The sequence below is a fragment of the Pezoporus wallicus genome, unplaced genomic scaffold, assembly GCF_028554395.1.
Source record: "Pezoporus wallicus isolate ANWC-B61680 ecotype Strahan unplaced genomic scaffold, APGP_CSIRO_Pwel_v1 contig_5967, whole genome shotgun sequence".
In the NCBI taxonomy this organism is placed as follows: Eukaryota; Metazoa; Chordata; class Aves; order Psittaciformes; family Psittacidae; genus Pezoporus; species Pezoporus wallicus.
The window spans coordinates 1,180,249-1,204,091 of NW_026639377.1; the positions used below are offsets into that span (position 1 = coordinate 1,180,249).

The following is a 23,843-nucleotide window of genomic DNA, read 5'->3' on the forward strand; positions in this document are numbered from 1 at the left end:
TGCTTTGCTGGAGTGACCAAAAGTCACCTGTAGTGGACAACATGGGGTTTTACCACTTAAAGTATATTTATCCTGTTGAGATTAGCATGAATACAGAAGATGGAACTGGCTTCCCATGACTGGTACCCAAGCTATAAAATTTTAAGGCAGTTGCACATGCAAAAGTCTTTGGTTGAACCCTAAAAGCCATGACCAACTCTATCTCCAATTTCCTAAGTTTGCATTTCTGTCAGAACTTTAGTGCTCAAAAATGGACTAGTTGTGATAGCAGTTAAATAAAAAAACACCAATCAAATGTCTTTTATTGTTTAAGTACTCAGATTTGAAATGGTATTACTGAAAGGTAAGTATACATGGACCTCCACTATTCTGTTTTTACAGTTCTCTTATGAGTTACACTGTACTTAGACTACATTTACACAGATATATTTTTCCCCATAGTAACTTAATTCTGAACTTGATTTAAAACCTAACCTGCAATAAAAATACATGAAACAGAACAGATTGTGAAAATACTTGAGAATGACAGTTAACAAAGAAACTAATTTATAGTGTGCAATTACTGATCAAGTAGAACAAGAGTTTGAAAACCAGACTGTATTACAAAGCATTTCTTCAAACATCCATTTTGGATTATTGCTGGAAGGTACTAATTGGTCTATTCTAGACTAATTTACAAACATTCATAAAACAGTGAAAAATGCATGCTTTAGAAGCCTGATATATTTCATGCCTCTGGACTAAAAACAATATGAAGATGGAAGCAAGTCATGGGCATTTCAAATGGAAATTAGTAGTGCTTAGAGTTTTTTTCCTTTTGTACGAATAGGCTCCTCGATTTTTTTCTCATTCCTTTCAGGTGAGTTTTTATCTTCGGGTTTAGTCCATGGAGGGCTGTGCGACTTCTGCTGAAGGTGAAAACATCATCAGTGTAAATACTGCACACACACTATGCACATATGTAAGCAAAGAAAGAAGTGTGTTAAAAATCCATGACAATAGTGCATAGAGCTGCGTTTCTGTTCAACTGATGTACCAGCCTTAAAATACTGTGGCTGAATGTGATATTCGTCAACTGCATCTAGAAAAGGATTCTGGTCTCTACAAATGGAAGTGTATTTAATAATCTTTGACAGTGCAAAACCACACAAGTCTGATGCTGCTGTATAATCACTGTGATTTCATAGAATCACGGACTGGTCCAGGTTGGAAGGGATCTTAAAGATCAGCTAGTTCCATCCCTCCTGCTTTGGGCAGGGGCATGCTCCGCTAGACCAGGTTGCTCAAAGCCCTGTCCAACCTGGCCTTGAATTTTACCTTCTTCTCTTGGTCTGTCAAATCGAAGAACTCAGATGTACAACTTGTGAACAACTTCCTCCAATGGTAACATGGCTGCATACAGTTTCACATAATTACAGATACATATTTATTTTAGAAACCTCTCCCTTTTCTGTTCCCAGGGCTATGGACATCACATTATCAAATTAAGCCATTTGACCAGTAGGATAGTTCAGTTCTTCAAGTATTAAATAGTTTTGTAATTGTTACCAACCAGAACCCATCTTGAACTGAGGAACTGCAATCCCATACAGTCAAAGCCTGAATTGAGAAAGTAGTTCTGTCTCAAAACCAGTAGCGTAGAATGTATAAATATACTTCAAGTAACTGCATGCTTTACCTTTTAATAAAACCTCTAGAATTACTCAGAAACAGAATACCTGAAAGCTTGTCGCTGATTCTGCTGTCTTCAAACGGGATGTTGAATTACTGCGATTCCCCAAACATGTCTTGCCAATCTGTCAGTACAAATGTCAGAGTTAACTACTTTGTATTTTTTTCCTAAAATATCCATGGTTTTCCTAAAAAAAAACCCCAAACAACCCGAAAACAAAAACCCACAAAAAAAGACCCCAAAACCACCAAAAAGACCCAACTACCCCATGTTAGCGTAGTTGATGAAGTGAAGTAAAACAAAGTTTTCATAGCTAAGTGAATCCCATACTCCCATCATCTCTAATGTGTCTGATAATAGTCTAATGTGGCTACAAGTTAACAACACTTATATCACTTTTTTTTCCTCATGTTTAAATCTCATCACAAAGTTTATCCTTACAGTGGTCCCATGGAACAGATAAGTAATTATAATTGTCTGTTACGGGTGAGGAAATGGTAACAAACAGCTGAAAACCAGCATTACAGTTAGGACTTCTCCATTACAATTCTCTTGTCTAAAAGGCTGGATCTCTTAGATATAATAATTCCCTAAATGGGGAAGTTAGATGACTCTCAAGGTGAAAATAAATGAGGGGCTTTTTAAAGTTTTAAGTCATCAAGACTCTTCTCAAAATAATAGTAATTTTGTTTATTTTAAACATAACTCTTCCTCTGAGATGTTTCCTATTTAGCATGAGCCCTTGAAGATTTGTGAATCTAATTATAGCCTAGGCAGAACAGTTTTTACACATCAGACATAATCCAACATATTAATGAAAAAAGCTGAAAAAAAATCATTAGTATATGGACATGAGCTTTGCTCATAGGAATATGAATGCAAACATATCTTCAACAAGAAGCTTCCAATAATATCCACTAAAATGTTTGTTGGCATTTCTGATTTACTTATTTTTTTTTAAATTATGGTTGATAACATTGGTTTGGGATAGAATAAATTATTTGTATCTAGGGGTCCAAAGGACAAAGAGAGAAAAAAATCTCTAACTCGTATGTTTTGAGGCTTTTTTTTGACAGATTTTCTTGAAAAACCAAAACCAAAAACCAAACCAACAAAAACACAAAACCAAAAAGAAACAAACCCAGAAAGTAAATTTGAATTCATCCTATAACAGCTCAAATCACACTGCTAAAAATACTTCACTCAGCAGAAAACATTATAAACATCCTCACATGCAAATTGAATAGCAAGAAAATTCATAAATATCATTTGAGTAGAATTGACATTAGGTTGGAGTTAATTAAAAAGTAAAGAGATTGACAAGGGGGAAGAAAATTCATTAAGTTTTTGCACTTGAGAAATTCTGACAGTCCCTCGCCTGTAACAAAGTTGATCTATAAACAGGTGTGAATACCAAAATGAAGCCTGTTATTCAGAAAACTACTTTGAGAGAAGGCAGCTGCGTCCTTCCTGAAAGCTTCTAGAGAGACACTGGTACTGCCAAGGATTTTACAGCACTTCAGGCAGGGTTTAGTAATGTTTAAGCTACTGAAGTGAGCCTCTGAGATGGTGCAATTGAAGTGATTGATGGTGAGGACTCCCAAAATTCTCCCATGATACATAATTGCTAATGAAAGTTTGATTAATATTACATTATGGGGACTAATATGGGTAGCATTGATAAAAAAGATAATCTATTGATAATGTATTGATAAAGATGATCTACAAGTTTTATGAAAGAAAAATCAAGTAACAACAGGGGGTTTATATTAAGAGTAGACATTTAAAATAAAATTTTCATACTTCAAAAGCTTGAAAGGGTGGTCCTGGCAGTACTTGTATTTAAAATGTTTGCCAATCAGCTAGATTAAAGAAAATGTTTTCCACTTAGTTATGTTGAGAAAAATTTGAGGGTTTGAAAAACTTCCAGGTGAGCAGCTTGAGGACAAAAAATGTTACAGGTCAACAAAAGAAGAGCTTTTCAGTTTGTATAATGAAGAGGACAGAAATAATGCCACTGCAATATAAGGTCATTTAAAAATCCAAAATCTAGTGGCACATACTAAAAAAAAATAGATCAGGTAACCTGATTGTCACCAAGACAATACAGAGAAAATAGGAATCCAAAAATACTGATATTAATAAAAGCATATGTTAACTATTTAAGACATATGCAAAAGAAGTTTTGTTTTTTTTTTTTTTTTTAAAGTCGCCCAAGGAAGTTGTGAATGCTCCATCCCTGGCAGTGTTCAAGGCTGGGCTGGTCAGAGCCTTGGGTGACGTTGTTAGTGTGAGGTGTCCCTGCCCATGGCAGGGGGGTTGGAACTAGATGATCTTAAGGTCCTTTCCAACCCTAACTATTCTATGATTCTATATACACACAAAAGTGTGTATATATAGGTGCAGGTCTCTATATATAAACACATAAATGTTCAAACACCACCACCCCCCTTTTCCCTCAGCTAAAGAACACAGACCAATGGGGAGGTACAGTACTAATGCACTAGAATACCTTTCACAGCCATGAATGACAGACAAAATCCTCCATATATTAAACTTGTTTTGCCTGCCCTCTCCGAGTCAGGTTCAGTCCTGTGAGAGGTACACTAATAACAAAAATACAGAATGATAGCCTGAAATGGTGGAAACCAGCAGAAAGGAAGATAATTGCTTTTTGAAAATAAAAGGGTTGAAATGTTGTTGAAATGCGTGGCTTTTCTGTTTTATGGAATGGCCTGGGTTGGAAAGACCGTAAGATTATCTAGTTCCAACCTCCAAATTTTTGGGTGTGTTTTATGAAGATGAGATTTTTAGAAGTGCCTAGTGGAAGAGATACTGAGATTTTGCCAAGCTTTGAACTGAGACTTCAGCATATCAGGGATATGAGGGTGGACTCCTACCTGTGTGTTTGGCCTCTAGGTGCAGGCATTCCTGCTGTGCTGTTTGGGGAACAGGAGGGTGAGGAAGGGGAGAGGAATGGGAAGATGCCAACAGCGAAAGCTGCTACGCAGGACATTCTTCCAGCTCATTCACAAACCCTCTAATGCTATGGAATACAGTAGAACACACCCTCAACCCTTGTCACCCTCCTTGTACCACCAAGGAGGAGGAAGCACAGTACAAAACTACCCCCTCAACATACCCTTGTATAGAAATACAGACACCTGGGCATTTCTCTCAGAGAAAATAAATCACTTTTCTCCCAAAGAATGAACAATTTTTTTGAAAGACTATTACTAGTAAAGCCAATAAAATGCTTTATTAGGCACTTCTAAAGACTAGAACAAAAACTAGACTCATCCAAGCAGAAACAGTGTTCAACAGATAATAATAAAAAAGGCAGTAAGTCCCTGAAAAAAAGGTCTCAAGTCAGTCTTGTTACTTTAATGCAACCCCACTGAATCCTCTAGTAGCATCATAACAAAACAGGTTGCAATTTAAAATCCTGTCAGCAATACTTCAAGAATGCTCTAGTTTTCATACCAAGTGTAACACATTTTACATGGACTGTTTCTCCTGCTGTTGTGTAGAAAGCCACATGGTGAAGAGTGGGAATGTCACACAGAAGATGAAAAGAGTTTTGTCTGAGCATAATCCCTCTTGGTCACAGGTTAAGTTTTAAATCTGTGCTGGCTTCATGGGAGGGCAGGGAACAGGCACTACTGCATTGTCACCATCTAAAGACTGAGCAAGACCCAGGTAACTCTTCAGGCAGAGCAGTCTCATATCTCAAACTCAGTGTAATGATTTAAAGTTTGGAGTAAATATGAATTTTTTTTTGCCTGTCCCCCTTCATCCAGGTTCTTAAGCTAGATACCAAAAACAAAATAAGAAAAAAAAAGTATCTAATACCTATGGGAAATGAAGGCACAATGACTGATCCTTGTCCCTTAGCTAATGTCTTTCCAAGGATCCATGCGGGCAGGATGCAGATGTAGGGTCAACATAGTAATACAACTAAATAAAATTGGCTATTTTTCTGTTTGTGCCTGAAGTGACAGGTGGATAAAGAATGCAGATCAAAAGACAGAGGACGTGGTAGAGGTTGGCAAGACTAAGCAGCTGGGAAGCTCTTAAGGAGAAGATAATTTAACACACATGCTTTAATCTAGTAGAAAAGCACTAGATGACTAAAATCTTGCAGCATTTTTAAAACTGCAGATTATTGTTAGCATGGTGAAAAGCTGTCTTATAATCAACTTTTCATACAAGATTATAAAAGAAAAAAAGTGTACTATTTTGCATTACAAAACCAACAGCAAAAAGCCTAATAGTATTTTCAAATTTTAACTTCATTACAGAAGTCTATTTCCTGCCACTGGCATTTGCAACAAAACAGGCAGTTTATCCTTAACTGTTCCGTGCTTTCTTCTGCCTTCCTTTAAAGAGCCTGAGGTTGTCGGTTTCAAAAGGTGCAGGGCTTTCAGAATAACTCCTAGTCTCATTCAGAAGCACAATCCCTGGTATTTCAGAGATGAGAGAACCATAGAATGCTTTGGGTTGGAAGGGACCTTCAAAGCTCATCTAGTCCAACCCCCTGCAATGAGCAGGGACGTCTTCAACTAGATCAGGTTGCCAGAACCACATCCAGCCTGGCCCTGAATGTCTCCAGAGATGGCAATTCAATTAGTGTTTTCTGTATTCACTGGCCACAAACAATGCTTCCCTCCCCAGGGTGGAAGGAGCATTTGCACCATTTCATTGTCTTCCTCACCCAGCTAAACTCACCATTTATCAAAACTTGAACTGCAACAGTCACATTCATAGGTTCATCAGATGAAGAGGAATTTTGCTATACATATTTTCTTCTTTTCCTAAAGACTTGTCAATAAAGTATGTTTCCTCTTAGCTTCAATAGCATGTGCCTACACAAGCAATCCCCTTTTTTCTATGTTCAGAAAGCAAACCTTTCATGCTTATAATCACAGTCAGTACTTAATCCATGTACACAGTTAAGTAAATGAGTAGTCCTTGAAGTAGTTTTATGACTCAGAGCAGTGAAAAAAGACAGAAAGACAGATTTCTCTGAAGCTTATCTCTTCTGCTTTTCCCTAATATTTCCTTATTTTAAGAAAATTTATAATAATTTAATGTGTTGTACCCTAACCATTAGTGACAGATCCCAGAATTTAGCTTGGCCAACATTTACAATTTTTATGCCTAAGCACAACAGAAGTCTTATTCTGATTTTCTTCTACATAGATGAGAAACAGATGAAATTTAGTGAAGTTGAATGCTTATTACTTGCTGTACATAAACTTTAAGAAACACATTAATGATCTATTGTGTTTGTAAACCAAGATTTTCATGCAACAAGTGCATTTTGTTTTAAGGAATACATTTTGTATATGCAAGACGAGAAAATGTTAGCAACAGTGAGTAATTTAACAAGATAGGACAATTGAGGTGGACCATATCTTGAAATCTTGTCCTACTTTAGTTATGTGAACTGTTTGATTAAGGAAGTATCTGTGTGAAGTTCTGGTTATAAAAACCACTGCTTGATCAGTAAAGAAAGCAAAGTATCACAAGTGAGGGTATACATTTCACCTACTGAATTATACAGCAAAGCTGGAGCAGTTCACAGCTGGATGTATAAATTACAAAGGTGCATCAGCCAACTGTGCATCTTCGTTTAAAAAGAATTATCAAAAAGCCAGTTAAAATTCAGCCTGTCTCTTGGGTAGTAAATTATGCAATTTGATCTGCAAACTGCAACACCTCACCACCACCCAACCGATAACTCGTGCCTCCCCCCCCAGCCTGACCAAGCACCGACCCATACCTCCTCCAACCCTGCAGTCTCCCAGCCCTTAAGGGTAACTCCCAGTTACATCCTGGGCATGACATGCTGTGGTATGGAATACCTCTTTGGCTAGCTTGGGTCAGGTGTCCTGTTTCCACCCCCTCCCGGCTTCCCCTCCTCCCCGGCAGAGCACAAGGCTCACAAAGTCCTTGGCCAAACCAAAACATCAGTGTTATCAGCTCTCTTCCCGAGCTGAAAGTCAAAACACAGCACTGCACCAGCCACCAAGAAGGAGAAAAACGACTGCTACTGCTGAACCCAGGACATCAGACTAAGATGATGTAACTCTTACGACCTTCTATTCCTCATTTAGGGAATAGAATTACTGAATTCACTTGAAGAATTTTATTAGGTTGAAATTCTGTTATAACGATGACTTTTTTTTCTCTCCTTACTCCCTTGGGAAAACAATGGGAGAACACAATGTGATCAAAGCTCTGCGATTTTCTGGAGAAAAATGAAGCAAAAAAATGTGGGTGCTTAGAACATGTTCCAAGTTTTGCTCCAATACTCAGCATCCTTTGTCTGAATGATTAATGAGCATGCAGTATTTGTTTACTGCAGGAAATTAAGGCAGTAAATAAAAGCATAAGCACTTTTATTTAACAGAGAAGAGCCTACAAGTACAAAGAGCAAGAAATCTAAGATGAGAACTGAGAATAAATAATCACTTTATAAATTGTTTGATGTTTTAGCACTACTGAATAGGTGGATTTAAATTACGTGTTACATACAAAAATTAACTGATATGAAGAAGGGCCACCACAGTCTCCTGTAAAAGGCAAAAAAACCCCAACAGTTCCCAAAGCTTCTGGAAAGAGGGAAAAGGGAAATGATACCAGGAAAAGAGCTCTGCAGAATTCTGGTTCTGCACAGAGACTCTCAGCTGGTCAAAGGGAAAACATCTTCAGACAAGACTAAGAAAAAAAAGTAATATTGACAAGGTTCCTCTAGCAGAATAATAATAATCTAAATAGAGGCCCCATGTCAAATTTCATGACAGGTAAGGTATCGTCATATTTAATTTAAAAACCTACTAATATAATTTGGCTTGCCTGTATCCCATTTGTGAACAAATCTTCATTTGCATGCATTCCAATGTAAATTACATTAATTATTATGAACATGCATAAAATCACAAAGAAAAAAATTGTAGTAGCATTAGGGTTTGAGAAAGAGAGAGATCACAGATACCTAACCATATAGACTGAAAAAATATCAGCTGAGACCAGCAACTAGCTACCTTTTCCCTTTCTTTTTGCCTTCAGAAGTGACACACTGAGCGTTCTTCTCTAGTCAGTCTTTACTACACTAATTCTTCCAAAATATAAATCACATTTTGTTAATCAGAGACACAATCAGAGGATCTTTGCAAAGTTCTGAGAAAGTGTTGCAAAATACTACATTTCTAAGCACCACTGAATTAAGCATATTCATGGTTTTTTATCTTGGCCTCAACCTTCACTTATTTTTCTTAAAGAAATGGCACATGAGAGACTGTCATATGTTCTCAGCCATCTGGCCTATACCTCCTTCATTGAGAGTTTAGCAGCTGTAAAAACTTCAGATAAGAACAAACACACACAATCAAGTAATAACAAAAATATGACAAAAATCCCTACTGCATCCCCAAGTCTGGAATTTTCTAAAAGCAAGAGTGTTCACAGCCTTGTATTACAGAAGTACTATGTTCCTTCAGGAAAATAAATCACTTTTGGTTATTTCAGGATTTAAGGTGGTATCTCTAAAGTCATCAAGACTTTTCAAGAAAGAAGCATTTTTAGTCATTTCTCTAAATAATTTGAATTATTCCTTGTCTCTAAAGAATATATATCTGTTAAGATATAAAAAAAAAAAAAATAAATAAAAGGTGGAAGGAGGTTGACAGCCCAGTGTCACCATCTGCACTATTTTTATGGCCCACGCAGCCCATGTTCCAATGGTCAGTGTGTATAAGAGAAAAAATAAAAAGCTTCAACTTAACGACCAGGAAAATTACTTTACTCATCACTGTGAGCAACCCATAGGCCAAAAAGTAGTCAAGGTAGGTCCATAGACATGTAAAATAGTTGAAACAGTCATGGAAAACATATTTTGATGCTTTAGTTCTCTTAAAAAGTTTTACTGCCTCTCTTAAATCAATCCCTGGAAGAGAACCTTCCCATTTCCATTATTGAAGTTTGTGAGGTATTTAAAGCAAAATCAGGGGATTCTGACAAACTGGGATGTTTTATTCTCCCATGACAGACTCCAGATGAACTGTTGTCAAAGGTTCAAGTGTGGAATCTTGTGAACATGGATGGATTTCTTATAAAACTTCACAGGTCAGCGTGGGGATGGTAGCACAGAAACTGAGAAAATTCTCTAGAGAAAATAATTATTTAATACCCCTCTGGCAATAAAATCCAGCCCTTGGAGTGCAGCCACAATTTGAAAATAAGCATTTCTCTAAAATTATGATATATGTTGTGTATTACCTGAGCTATATTCATAGATCTACTCTTTCACTTGTAGGACAGGGCTGTTGTAGGTTGTCCTGTGTGCCAGAGGCCATGCTGCTACACCGTGCAGCTTGCTGCTCTCCAAAACAGTTCCTGGCTAAATATTGCTTTGAAGCTCTCTGCACTAAGAATTAACTCCTGGAATTCTCTTTGGACCACATCAATCAACTGTAAAAAATAGTGAACTGAACAATTTATATATACATATGTGTGTGTGTGTGTGTATTACACTGGAGATTCTGTTTCTGACTGGAATACCACACTATTTATGGCTTCCTTGCTTGAAGGTGTGATTGTCTTAATTTTTTTGTGACTTAGCTCTCAAAGCCATTCCTCCAACAGATACTGCAAGCAGAGCAGTGAAATCTTTGGGCATTAGTGTGAATCCTAGATTGATTTCTTAACAAATATGAACAGAATAGAACTATAAATGCTACACAATACCCATTTTTTTCAGTTGGAAAATGAAATTTGTTTAAAAGCAAGATAAGACTGATGGTACTATTGCCTTCTTAATTTTCCAATGAGGAGCATTATCTAGTAAGGCACAGTGAATTTGAATACCCCTTTGGTAAGCTTTCTCTAATTTTACTATTTTTTCCTCCATACAGGAGGTTTTGTTAAATATGGACTTAACAAACCTTAAAAGATTTAAAACTTAAAGAAAATTCAAGTCCCCTAGAATATAGAATTGTTTTAAAATATGATAATTGAGAGATAAAATGATATAAAACTTAATCCTATTATTCAAATTTAGCCTAACATCCTTTTCTTTGAATTACAGTGTCACTTAGACAAAGTCAGAGAACAGGCTTAGATTCTAATTTAACTTGAATTCTGAAAAACAGTTTGACTCCTCATGACTTTTAACTCTAGTTGGAGTAATTTTCTGCTTTCTCTGACAAATTTTTCATACCAAGAAACATTCCATACTGATTAACTGGCTAAAAATACTAGTTGCTAGAATCACAAAAAGCCACCACTATTCCCTAATCAAAATTCCTAAATCCTTGATTTTATGGAAAAGTGCATCTTTTAAGTATCCTTCATTGCATTATTTGACACAGAAATTAAACACTCTTGATTTGTGAAATGCATTAACAACTTTCCTTTTTTCTCTCCGCTTTAATGTATCCACTTCTGTAAAAAATAGCAGCTTGAACCTCCTTCCACTAATACTCGACAAAATCAATTCAGCCTCTACCTAAATTAAACTTCCGTAAATTTCCCAGATGGCAACCAACCTCTAGTCATAATCTAAATGGAGTTCACTCCAAATTCAGAATTTTACATCTTATTCTTTCTTCTCCTCCTTCCATTTTTATTAATAAAAAATGAAATTTCCCTCATCCCCTCTTTAGACATTGAGAAAGGTGCAACAGCATGTACACTCTTCTCCTGGATACTCAATTTCTCCTTGTCTCTGCCTCCCTCTAGAGGCTGTGGCAGAGGGGCGATCACTTATAATTGAATAAACTTCTGACATATTTGTAATAAATGGACAATATATACAAATTTTTATATTTTTTTGGATACTGAATTATCTAAGATTTGCACTCCAAACTTTTCCTCACATTGCTATGATTGCTACTAGCAAGCTGCCCAGCTACCTCCAGAGAAGTTTGTTATATTTGGAGGTAGGCAATGTGTTTAGTAGTTCCTGCTGTATTCTATACTTCACCTGCAGATTAGTCAAGGTAGCACTATACTTTTTGGACTACAGAGCAGACAATACACTCAACAAATTTTGCGTGTCTCATTCTTTCTTTTTTTTTTTTTTTTTCATGTTCTATCTGTGTAGTTACAATTTCAGGCATAATACATGCATTTGGGATTTCTCTTGACATCTACCACCATGCTGTTTCAATTACAGTTTGCCTTAGTAAAAGCAGCAGATTCAGCTTTCTGTCTGATGTGTCATAAGAAAAGCACAGTTGCAGCTTTCTTAGACTGGCAGTGGACAAGATTACATATTGTCAGTTATTACACTGTCACCTCTTACATCTCCCTGAAGGTTTTATCAAATGATGCATCTGTGACAGCTGTGCCTGATTATCAGTGGAAAGAATATGTAAACAAGGTTCTGGATCTCAATGTAATGTGACAACTCTTCAGGAACAGGCCAATTCTTGAAATGGTTGAACATCAAATCACATCTTTTCCACTGCTGCCCTTCCTGTGATAGCTCTACAAGTTCCATTAAGCAGTCTTGAAACGAAACCCAGAGAGTATACCTGCACAGACTGACAGCAAAGAGCATTTGCTCCTCAGCACTTTAGTGCAGAATATGACTGGTTTATGAAATCGGCTTGAGTAGGAAAAGTAAGTTACATTGCTAATCGTCTAAGGCATTAACGTTTTCATACAATTTAGATTAGACTCTGATTTTTAGGTGAGAGAAGCTTACATCTTGAGAATCGCAGTCCTGAAAGCTCTGATTTTCCTCCTTTCTCAATGCCACATGAAAATTCTCTTTCTCTGCTGAGGCATTTTGCTGGACATGCGAAACAAAAAGAGAAAAGAAAGGTCATATAAATTACATTGCAAGAAAGTCACATTTGAAAAGTCAGGATAATGATAAAAAACTAAGAAATCAGGTATTGTAAATTGTTAAATACTTTATACACTGCATTTTCAGCAAATTTTATGAATGGAATAAATGCCTGTGCATAATGCTTCCTGTTTCAGAATCTGATTCCTGCTCAAGATTGCTCAAGATTAGCAAATTATAAACACAGCATATATGCCTGACTTCTCAGCATGCTGCACTCATTTCTACACAACAAAGGGAAGCTTGGCGTATTTAGGTGAGGCTGCCTTCAAGAAAGCACTTCCCCAGTGTCACCTTTTCAAGTGTTCACAGCATTTCCTATCTCTAGCAAAGTAGAAAACAGAAAAAATTCCAATTCTCACCATCTTTCATCCTGAAAATGATTCAAGTGTAATACTGTATCCTAGTAATCTTCCTCTTTTTTCTCTCCCAAACGAAAACCCAATTTTTTTGAGGTGTTTCAGTTTTCATATGATTACTTACCCAGTAGGACCAGAGACTCTAACAGCCTTTTAAAAACTACTTGCCACAGCTGCACTGCTCAGAATCCTGCCAAGCCAGGGAGCAGCAACAGGTCTGCTGCATTACCTGTCTGGTTTCAAATTGATGAACATCACACTCCTTCAGCTGTTGCACAACCATTATCACCAGTTATTTATCATATTGTTAGTCAAAGCTGGTCATGATCTGCACGTGTTTTTTTGATGATCTCAATGTGTCTTTTTTTACTTTGATATGGAGTTCAGTTCTTTCCTGTATTAGAAATAGTCTTATTGGATTTTTCTTCTTCCCATGTAGCAAAAATTTGGCATGACTGCACAACTTTTACTTTCTAGTCAGCATTTGTTCATGTGAGATGCCAGAGCGTTGTTGACAGAACTGCTTGCCAGATGACCCTCCAACACAAATACGGGTTCCATCACTGCACTTATTTTGTGTTCCTTAGGTCGTCTTGTTCCTTTGGGATGGAAATGTCTTATTGCCACATCTAGGAAATCCAAAATTGCTCAAGGCTTTGTAGCACTTACTGTGAACAACTAGAGCAGGTTTGTATGTAGCAGGTGGATGAAGCTGTCAGAGTTTTTCTGGTCAAGGTGCATAGTTCAAGAGCCAGAAATACCTCCTTTCCAGAGTCGGTTCTGTCTGACTGCTCCTGGAAACCAGGATGTCGGTATATCACACATGGACAAAGGCCAATTGCCATGTAATGTCTCACAATTAGTCATTTTCCTTCTCCCCCCCTCTTTTTTGAGCAGTATCATTTGCAACTACAGAAGTTCACAGCAGTGTTTCGGATTGTATTATAGAATTTTGACTTGTCCTCCTAGCCCTACAAATTTCAGATATTTTAAACAGACATCACAGACAAATAAGTATTACCATCTACATATAGTATAAAGGAAATAATTGTTATCACATTTCTTTATAACCAGACTTGAATCTTGCAAGTTCAACTCACATGCAGAAATAAATGAGAACTCCCTATGTATTTCCATGACAGTGATGGACATTTTATATGTATAAAGAATCATGGACTTGTTTGGACTGGAAGGGACCTTAAAACTTGTCCAGTCCCAACACCCTGCCACAAACAGGGATGCCTTCCACTAGACCAGGTTGCTCCAAACCCTGTCCAACCTGGCCTTGAACACTGCCAGGGATGGGGCAGCCACAAATACACATGTATTTATCTGTGTTTACAGCACAGGTAACTAGTTTTTCTCTATTGCACAGTCAATAGTATTCAGTAATAAGTGTGAGAGACATTGCTCAGTTTTTATCTCTATTTCTATTCAATGTTTAATTTATATCTTTAATTTTAATTTATATTTATTTTGATTTAATGCCCATCTACAGAGTTACACTTTTATAGGGCAGTTCTTCTCAAAAGACTACAAATTCTGCAGTGTACCAGATCATTTAACTTCTACATGATTTTTTCTAAAGCAAACAGAATTACCCTTGGTTTATCTTTTATTTGCACTATATACACTTCAGGTGGAAAATAGCTGCTTACTGGTGGTATATGTTATGCTAACACTAAGCACAACAATCAGAAGTTCTGCATCTCACTCCCATTAGAAGTGAAAATTGTCAGGACATCTTTAACTTGGGTACCAAAAGACTGTATTTTCTTTTCTTCACATTTCACAGGCATTTGTGTTGGCTGTAATTCCTCTGAGTTGAACATTCACTATGACCTCGAATGGCTGAACATCCATCAGAGGCAATGGACTTGTTCTTTCAAATAAATCACTTGGGATGACAGATGACATATTTAGATGTTGATTTCCCAAATCACCCTTTTCATCGTATTACTATGAGTGCAGAATTTTACCTCACATATGCAGCTGCCTCCCAGCAGGATATCATGCTGGACATAACATGTACATTATTGTTTATTTTTTTTTCTTTGTTAAGTGTTCTGGGGTCCTTCCTCTCTTCAAAAAACTACTCTAAAATAAAAAAAAAAAAAGAAGCCTCATTTGTCAAGATCTGGGGAAGATATCTTGAAGTTTTCAAGTGCTGTTTGAAGTATTCCCTACTAGGTAATTCTTCTGTTAAAGTCCACCTCCTCAGGGAAAAAAACCAAAACAGTTACTAAACACCTCAAACCAGTGGAACTTGTCTCTGATTGAACATCCTTTCTATATAAGAGCCAGTGCAGTGCTCCCTGAACTCCAGAGAGGTGGAGGATGAGACATGCTGTTAGAACTCAGAGCAAAGCATCCACTCCAGGGGAATCCATCACGAAAAGTAGCAGACTCACAATGTGTAAGAAAGCAGCACAGAAACAGAAGATGAAAATAGCAATAGCTCATCTTCCTCTGGTAGTATACAGAATATATTTGAATTTACAGTAGGGAGTGGAACTCCATTAACTATTTAGGCATACAATATTTAAGTTGATACCCAAATGCCTCCAAGGCAGCCACAAGGGGTTGGTAAAGGAGACAGGTCTTGCAGGAGAGCAGTGCCCTTCTCCAGAAGTAGCTGGAGAGCTATTCTAGGAATCTAAATAGGGAATAGATGCCAATTTTAAACAATTCCCAAAATACCTAGCTATGCACAAACAAAAAGGAGCCACATCTGTTTATCACTGTGCTTTAAATTCTGCTGTTTTTTTTTTCCTAGCACAGCTTATTTTGAAAGTGTTGCATATTTCTGACAATATAAATACATGTTTTCTAGTAGAACCCTAACTCAACTATTTCAATTGCCTCACTTCCTTGTAAAACTGCAGTTTCTCATTTATATTTCCATGAAATTGAGGGGTGAAGCCCCCTCATGTACACAATCCATTTTCTCAGGATCAGTGAGAGCAGCTGTGTGACAATTCATTGTGCCTCAGTTTTCAACACAGAGCCAATATGATGTATTTATTTCTATTTAACTACAAGATAAAGGATATCTAAGTCTCATGCTTTGAGAAGATGAAGCAAAGTAAACAACACAAAATTCTGGTAAGATTATACAACAGAGAGAGCTAAAAGTACCTATATTAACTGAAAACAAAACTTAGGAATACTTTTCCTCATACTGACCTTGTGAAACCCATAAGAAATAATCTACAGTAAGCTCAGGACAAAACATCACAATCTGCTAGTCACATAGCAGACGTGCATACGTTTGTATAAAGCATATGAGACAATTAAAAACTGAAATTATTGGAGTCACCTGTTAGGTAATGCTGCTCAGGAAAATTAAACACTAAGGAGAAGCCCATACATCACAGAAGTTTGGAACCTAGTGAGGCTAAACATTTACAGTCAGAACTATATTTTAATCAATAATGACCACCATAATAGAATCTAAGTAGTTCTAAGTAATGCTTGGCAAACAGCTACCCCACATGTGTGCATACATAATCATGCATAATACCTAAAATATAGCATGATATATAAACTTGATATGAATAATGTAGTAATTTATATATAATTGCATGTGTGTGCACAGCTGTGAGAGAAGAAAGAGATGGCACAAGATGGAGATTAAATACCAGCAGTCAAATTACAAAATTAATTTATTAATCAGGTCATGCTTATGTCCTGGTCCTTATTCTTCCTAGTTGACAGGATAAAGTTTAAGAAACCATGTTATATTTAAAGGTATATTTACAGTATTTAAGAAAAAAAACCTATCTGAGCATTTTGTAAGTTCCACAAGGTGACAATTACCTAAGAGTTAGAGAAAATGGTGGCTTTGTTCTTTTCTGTATTTTCCTGTTTTCTTCCAGAAGATATGGTTGATTTTGAACCAACTGCTATTACACTTGTCAATGTTTAGATCTGAAGGTCACTGCAAGTTCTCTAGAGCATACACTGCTCTTTTGTATTGGGTTTGGGTTTTTTTGGCAGTACCCATTTTATATTTTCAAATACTCTGTGGTTAACACAGTAAGATATTCACTTGCACAAAGGACAGTAAGGAAGCAATTTCCTAGTGGGGTTTTTGCCATTATTATTTATTTTTACCAGGAGTTGAATGGCTCTTATGTCTTAGACTATTTCCTAATGATAATAATAATAGCAATAAAAAAAAAAAAAACAATTTGTAGATGGCTTATGATGGCTTACAGGAAAAAACAGAAAAAATAATCAAACTATTCATGGTGAATTCTTTTTTTTTTGTTCTAAAGTTGTACGTCTTGAGTAGCCTATGCAATAGTTTCCAAAGTAAATGTTTAAAATGCCCAGCCTATCAAGTACTCTAAATAGAAACAGAGCTGAGACAATTTTATTCACCTCTTTGCAGTGGGTGGAAAAATAGGATTGACACCAATACTTTTTGAGTTTGCATAGATGTGTAATAATACAAGACCAAAGCATTAAAAGCTATTTGATCGCCCACAACTTTTTTTAGGCTTTACTGGTTCACTGCAGCAATTAATTGTCCTCTTGTTTTATGCTTCACCCTTCTATTACTGGAATCTCTTGCATGAAAAAAAAAAAAAAAGAAAGTCAAAGCAATAAAGTATTTTTACCATTAATAGAAAGTTGCATTCCAGTTTACGTCTGTTACTATCTCTAAAGCTGTGAATACCCCCATACACCAGCTTCCCCCAAAACACTGCTGGCTTAAACAGCTTACGCGTAGATTAACTTTACTTTCTTTCACATCAACAGAGTGAAAAATCACAACTGTCCAAAGAACAGTCTGAAATCTAGAACTTATCAGACAGCATTTCTTTAAGGCTCTTACTGCCATGGAAATCTTTAATCACTTCCATTAGACTTATAAAAGACCTAATAATAGCCCAGCAAAATTTTAAGTTTAGGTACATTCTGACAAGCTAGATTTGCTCTGTAGGATCAATGTGGTTGCCAGATTTTCTAGCTTGCACTTTTTTTCTGTGTGCCTCCTTAGGATTTAAAACCAAATCAAACAAAAACCAAATTCATTTAAAGTGCAGCTTGATTCCAGTGGTAAAAGAACTAACCTGTGTTAAGACTGAAATGTATAACTAGTTTACTATAGAGGATATTCAAGCATGTTTTATGTACAAGGTAATTCTTCTACTGCCAGACACTTTTGGGTTATGAGAACTTGTGCAGTAACGAGAAAGATTCTCAATAGAAAAGACATTTGCAATTTTCTGCAGATAACAGAACTGAGACCTGCAGCTAAATACATATGAAACACTTTGGCAATGAAAGAAGAGCTACTGAAATGTGAAGACAGATGGCATTCCGACATTACTCAAATGGCGCTGCATCCTAACACCACCACAAAACCCAGCTATTCAACTTTGAGGGTCACTAAACACTAACATTTTCCAAATGAGTCCCAATTACAAATGCACCTGTGCCCAGTAATTTTGTGTTAATCCAATGAAAAATGCAAGATATTAAGCATCACAAGTCTACATAATTTCTCATTTATTACCTCTACTAATTTAGCCTATTGTTTACCCACTCTATTTTAGTAGAGAACATATATGCAAAGTGAATTTAAAGGGCATTTGTCTTATGTTCTGTCAAAACAGGTATTTCTTTGCTAAAAATATCCAATCTTGTTATTCGTACAGCAAACTCAGCAAAGTATGTCAACCAGGTTAAATTTTGTATATATGTAAGGATTTGTAAAATGAGCCCATGGAAACAGAAATTAAATCTTGTCAGGAAAAAAAACAATACAAGCTTTCAGTACAATCATCAGCAAGTGACACAGCATTGCATAAAATAATGCCAGTGGAGTTGGTAAAATATTTCCTTTATAATGATTATCTCTTGGGATTTTGCTCGTAACTGGGTAGGTGTTCCTACAGCTGTCTACAGCTTCTGTCTCACTCTAATCATTTGGCTGATATGTAAAAAAGGAGGAAAATACCTTCTGAAAAACATCTCCTATTTTAGGAGTTTATACCAGTATAGCAAAGTTTGTGCCTTAAAGAAGAAAAACTGAATTACACCTCATACAATCCAAGTCCTATTAGGTCTCCTCTGCTCTGTCCATAGGTGGAGCTTTTGTTAATCCTGACTCTCGCAGGTGACAGAAATGTTCTATTGCTATACAGTTTGCTTTCTTTGAAGTCAACTGGGCTAATGATACAAACATCTTCTGAAGGGTAGTGCTGCCTCTAATGATGTAGTGAAGTGTGAGCTGCATATATATCATGGATTTTGAGGACAGCTAAGTGCTGTGGGAAAGCTGTTGATAAGATGTTAGAGGTTTGGTACTGCAAACTCCAAGGCATCACCATTGCAGTTTCAGTGGAAGCTGAGCAGGTTCAGTGCCTTACAAAAATGGGTGTGATTCCTGTAAGACATCTCTTACGTCTAGTTTTTTTTAATTCCCAAATGCAGCTCTTTTCTATGCCCTTTCCAGTCTGAGATTTCCCTTAGATTAATTTCCTACTCTGACACAGATTTTAAAGAAAGTTTGTGTAGTACTACAGGGTTTCAGTCCTGAGTTCAGACCTCATGGCACTACAGTTAGGTCACAGGGTTACCATAAAGTTATGCAGCAGACATTTTTATAATTCGTCTGATAGTGTGCTGTTAAGGTCCACAGACATCTTTTGTGTAAATATCCCAGGGGAAGTAGATCCTAAAACCTTTGTTTATATCACATAGGAGTGCATATGCTATTGGATATGTTTAAAAGCATAAAAATATCACTGCTAAACTGCCTTCAAGGCACTTTATTACACCAAATACACCTAAACCTGTATTACCTAGATAAAAGGAAAAGTAGAGTAACTTCTAAAATGGCCAAGAATTACATTTCTTACTGAAAGCTCTGCGTGGTTGGCCTAGAAATATAACTGGATTTGCCACTTAGGACATCAAGCCTTTCTTGAATTATTGTGCCCTTAAATGACGTAGAAATAGACTTCTGGAATCTGCATCATTAATCATTTGTATTTCAATTATCAAGTTGTAATTTGTTGTTCCTTTAAGTCAAGCAAAAGTACTGGGGGCAACCTGAGAAATGACTGGGTTTGGACATCGTAAAAGCTGTATCTACTTTTCATATCCCATAATTATTCAAAGAGCAGTTTTGTGGAACATTATCTATGCTGCAGACCTGATACTAAGCACTTAGAGATCAGTATTTTCCTAATACTTTTTTGAAAGGCAGGATTAGCTCTACAATGTTTTGCTGCCTCCCACTATGAAAAGTGTCCTTCAAATCTTACTTCTGAGTACATTTTTGAAATCTAAGAAAGAGTAAACTCCAGCATGATTTTCAGGGTCTTCTATGGCCATTTGTCATGGTATTACATGAACTTTATTTCCAGGAGATCATCCTAAGTATAAACAACAGATTTTAAAATATTCTAGCTTATTTTATTTTAAAATATTTTTCCTCCATCACACCTTGACTACAACAGCTCTGAGTATGTACTTTGAGACTGCGAATCCCCTGCAGCTCCTTTCAGTACCACCAGAATGTTCTGTCTGCTTTGGATATTATACTTTTGACATACTTGACATCATCTGCCAAGATCAACCCCAACTGATACGCAATTTAGCAGTCAGAGTACCTGAAGGATTACAAAGACAGATACAGAGCACTGTTTGACTCACCTGTACAAATCACAGCCTTTGGGTACCTGAAAATTTATCACCTAGATAGTGCTGTTCATTAAAAAATGAAGCAAAACCACCCCACCCCTATCCCAGAATCCCAAATCACCAGCTCACCCCAACCCAGAAATTAAGGATGTCAGAAAACATATAAGGAACAAGGCAACCAGTGCAATATTAAAAAATAATAAAATGCATCTGCATGTCACTAATAGAGTTACCCATGCAAGGATGTCTCTATCTCATCTCCCTCTTTTGAATTCTTGCTTGTCACATCATAAACTGAAACTTATTTGGATGAGTCCACAGGTGTAAACCTGATAACAAGCAGCATGCTCAAAATAGCTCTCCTACTGTGTTTTGGAGTAGAAAGTGCCCCTTATTTCACAGGTGAGAAAACCAAAGTACTGCATGGCAAACTACAGGACCACTTAATTAGTGGAAGTAATAGGAATAGAACTTTGTTTCATTCAGATGCCCATGCTGCATTTTACATGGCCTTCCCCACACAGGGACAATAAGTGAAATAGCAGTTCATCAAATTTAAGAATACTGTGGTAAAATACAGAAATAATTCCATCTCCAAACAAATAATAAGCATTTTTTTAGGCCCTAAATATGTGAAATGAGGGAATACATTTTAGGCTTCCTGAGCCTTCATGTGCATTTAAAATATAAAGATGGGAACAGACAGAAATCAGGGTGTCAGGTAAAGTGCAGTTTACATTCTGCACAGGAATATCAAAGCTTGAGAAATACACTATATTAAAAAGTTAAAAAATTTAAACTATCCAGCTGCAGAGCACAGGCTGTACATCATTTGTACAAGTACAATACAGCATAGCAGGTGGGGTCCAGACTTCCATTTGTAATACATGCTAAGATACCTACCAGATCAGTATTCTACATTTCTCTAGAGCTTCTAGCACTTTAAGAAAAAAATCAAAAAAGCCCCACAACCAATCACCAAAACTTCCTCAATAAATAATATATACACTTCAATACCTAAATGATGCATAGGGAAATAAGCTGGGTTTCTTAATGACTTCCTAATAGAGATTTAGGCTTGCTTGCTGTGTTTGCAGCTCTTTGATCAGCTTGTGTAATACAGAACACTGAATATGCTGTAAATATTTAGGCATAATGTTATTGTTTGAGGATGAAGGATCACCTTGACCCAGTTAAATTGCTTTTGGCACTTATGTAACCTTACGACAGAATTTCTATGCAAGTCAGTAACTTTGTTTTGAAGATTACTTCAAACAAAGCTAATTGATGTGCTTCTGCTATTTTGGGCTCTAAATTGACACTGAAACAATTTTATGCAACCCTATGGAGGCTAGGCTAATCTTAAAATCATGTGTTGGAGATGTTTTTCCACTTTTTTCTCCCACTTGCCTTGCATTGAACTTTTCTTTCTTTCTTTGCAGGTCTCTAGGGCAGTGCTGTGACACTCTGTGGGAGAAACCTGAAGGAATATGAACCACAGAATCACCAAGCCACATGTATTTTTTCCAATTGTCTCATAATTTGGAACTGCAGCTATACTAAACTTCAGGACAGTCCAAATTATGACATTACCTTCACCATTGAAATGGAGAAGGCAGAGGTTGGTTCCCTTGAGGTTAACATTTGCACAATTGAGCTCAAGTTCTCAAATAATGAACTACAAGTACTCTGGCATCTCTTAATTTGTTGCACAGCAGAGGATGCCAACATGTAAATAATTAATTTGCAATGTATGGTGACTATATCATCCTGTACCTTTGGTATTCACTCGGTGCTGCAGCAATACATACTGAATTGCCAAAAATCAGACAAACTGCAAAATTTGATGAGTGTGACATACTAATAGATACCTCCTTTCACACCTTCAAAGGGACAAAACAGCAGCTATAAAGTCCTCTTAACTACAGACAGAAGTTTCTTTTTTCTGTACCCACGCTTTCAGCTGGTCAGTCTCAGAAATGTAATAGTTTTTCCATTACATCGTTCCCAGAGAGACCTTGAGCTCGCACAACTAAGGGTTGTAAAAGCAGCATGAGTTGTTCTGACTTGGATCCTCGACATTAATAAAGAAATAACACATAATTGAAACAGAGCAATATCAATATGAATCAGCTGGGAAGCTGGACTGTGTTTCTGCAAGGTATGCTATCAAGAAATTCATATGTTCAAGGACTCTGCAGTTCTAATGCATTTTTCAGAATGAATCTAAAATCAAAAAATTATCTAAACCCACAGTATAAAACTCAACCAATTTAGTTAATCTGAAACATCAGAAATCCCAGTGAGTTTTTAAAATAAAGGAATAAAATGTTAAAACTTCCATGAAAAGACACACCTGTAGTTCCAATTGCATATAGGATGCTTTAAAATGCTGTCAGCCTATTTCTGGTTTTAGTGTAAATCAGACAAGGCATCCACTACGGTCAAAGGGCTATGGAATACATGGAAAAGCAATATTGAAAACTGTGTTCTCAGAAGGAAAAAAAAAAGTAGAAATCTTAAAAAATGTAATACATTTTTAACAGGTTTGCTCAGTAAATAATGAACACACGTTCAAGTCTTGGACTTCTAAAACCAGAATAGTCCAGTTCCTCCATAGGAAAACTTGCAAGTGAAAAGTAGCAGTCTCAAAGTTTAAGAATAGGTGTGGTGGATTTTGTTTATATTTTCAGTAGAGGGAGCATTTATAGATGTATATGGATGTGGTGCAATACACCCAAATCCTCTTTTGTGAAAAACTGATTTAATCCAAAAGGTTTCCTTAGCTGTTCATACTGGTGCCATTTTGCCTAAGGCAAAAAAAAATAGAGGGGCACCAGTTAAAAGAATCAAACTGGAAAAGCATACAATATAGACACATCTGCTTCAGTATTCCTCCATTAATATTTTATCAACACTTGACAGAATAAAACTCCTAAATGCAAGGAAGGACTACCCTTGACCTTGATATTCCTACCCTTATAAGAACAGGGAACAGGATCCCTTTGGTTATTGGCCCTCCCTTAGAAACATTGAGGGCAGAAGCAAAGACACAACTTCCAGCACAAAGCACAAGGAGAGAACAGCTCTTTTCTCTGTACAGCTAGCACAGCCAGTGACAATTTATGTCGAGTTGTCAGCTAGTGCAAGTATCCTGCCTTACAATCACAAAGGATTTACCCCTTATTCAATTAATATTTCTTCAGTGGTGAGGTGTTCTATAGCCTCACACTGATAATTTCATACACAAAACAGTTTCCAAATAATAAACCCAGGCCTTCATGTAAGCTTA

At 36.7% G+C, this 23,843-nt stretch overlaps 1 protein-coding gene across 1 annotated transcript in view; it reads right to left on the reverse strand.

Annotated features, from left to right (window-relative positions):
* Positions 1–271: 271 nt before the first annotated feature.
* LUZP2 (leucine zipper protein 2) overlaps positions 272–23,843 on the reverse strand; it is a 181,795-nt gene continuing 158,223 nt past the window's right edge. Inside the window, exons 10-12 of the mRNA XM_057414394.1 lie at positions 12,387–12,473; positions 1,719–1,796; positions 272–905 (exon numbers count right to left, since the gene is read on the reverse strand). Coding sequence (XP_057270377.1) covers positions 801–905; positions 1,719–1,796; positions 12,387–12,473 — 270 coding nt within the window. The 3' untranslated portion in view covers positions 272–800. The remainder of the gene's footprint in view (positions 906–1,718; positions 1,797–12,386; positions 12,474–23,843) is intronic.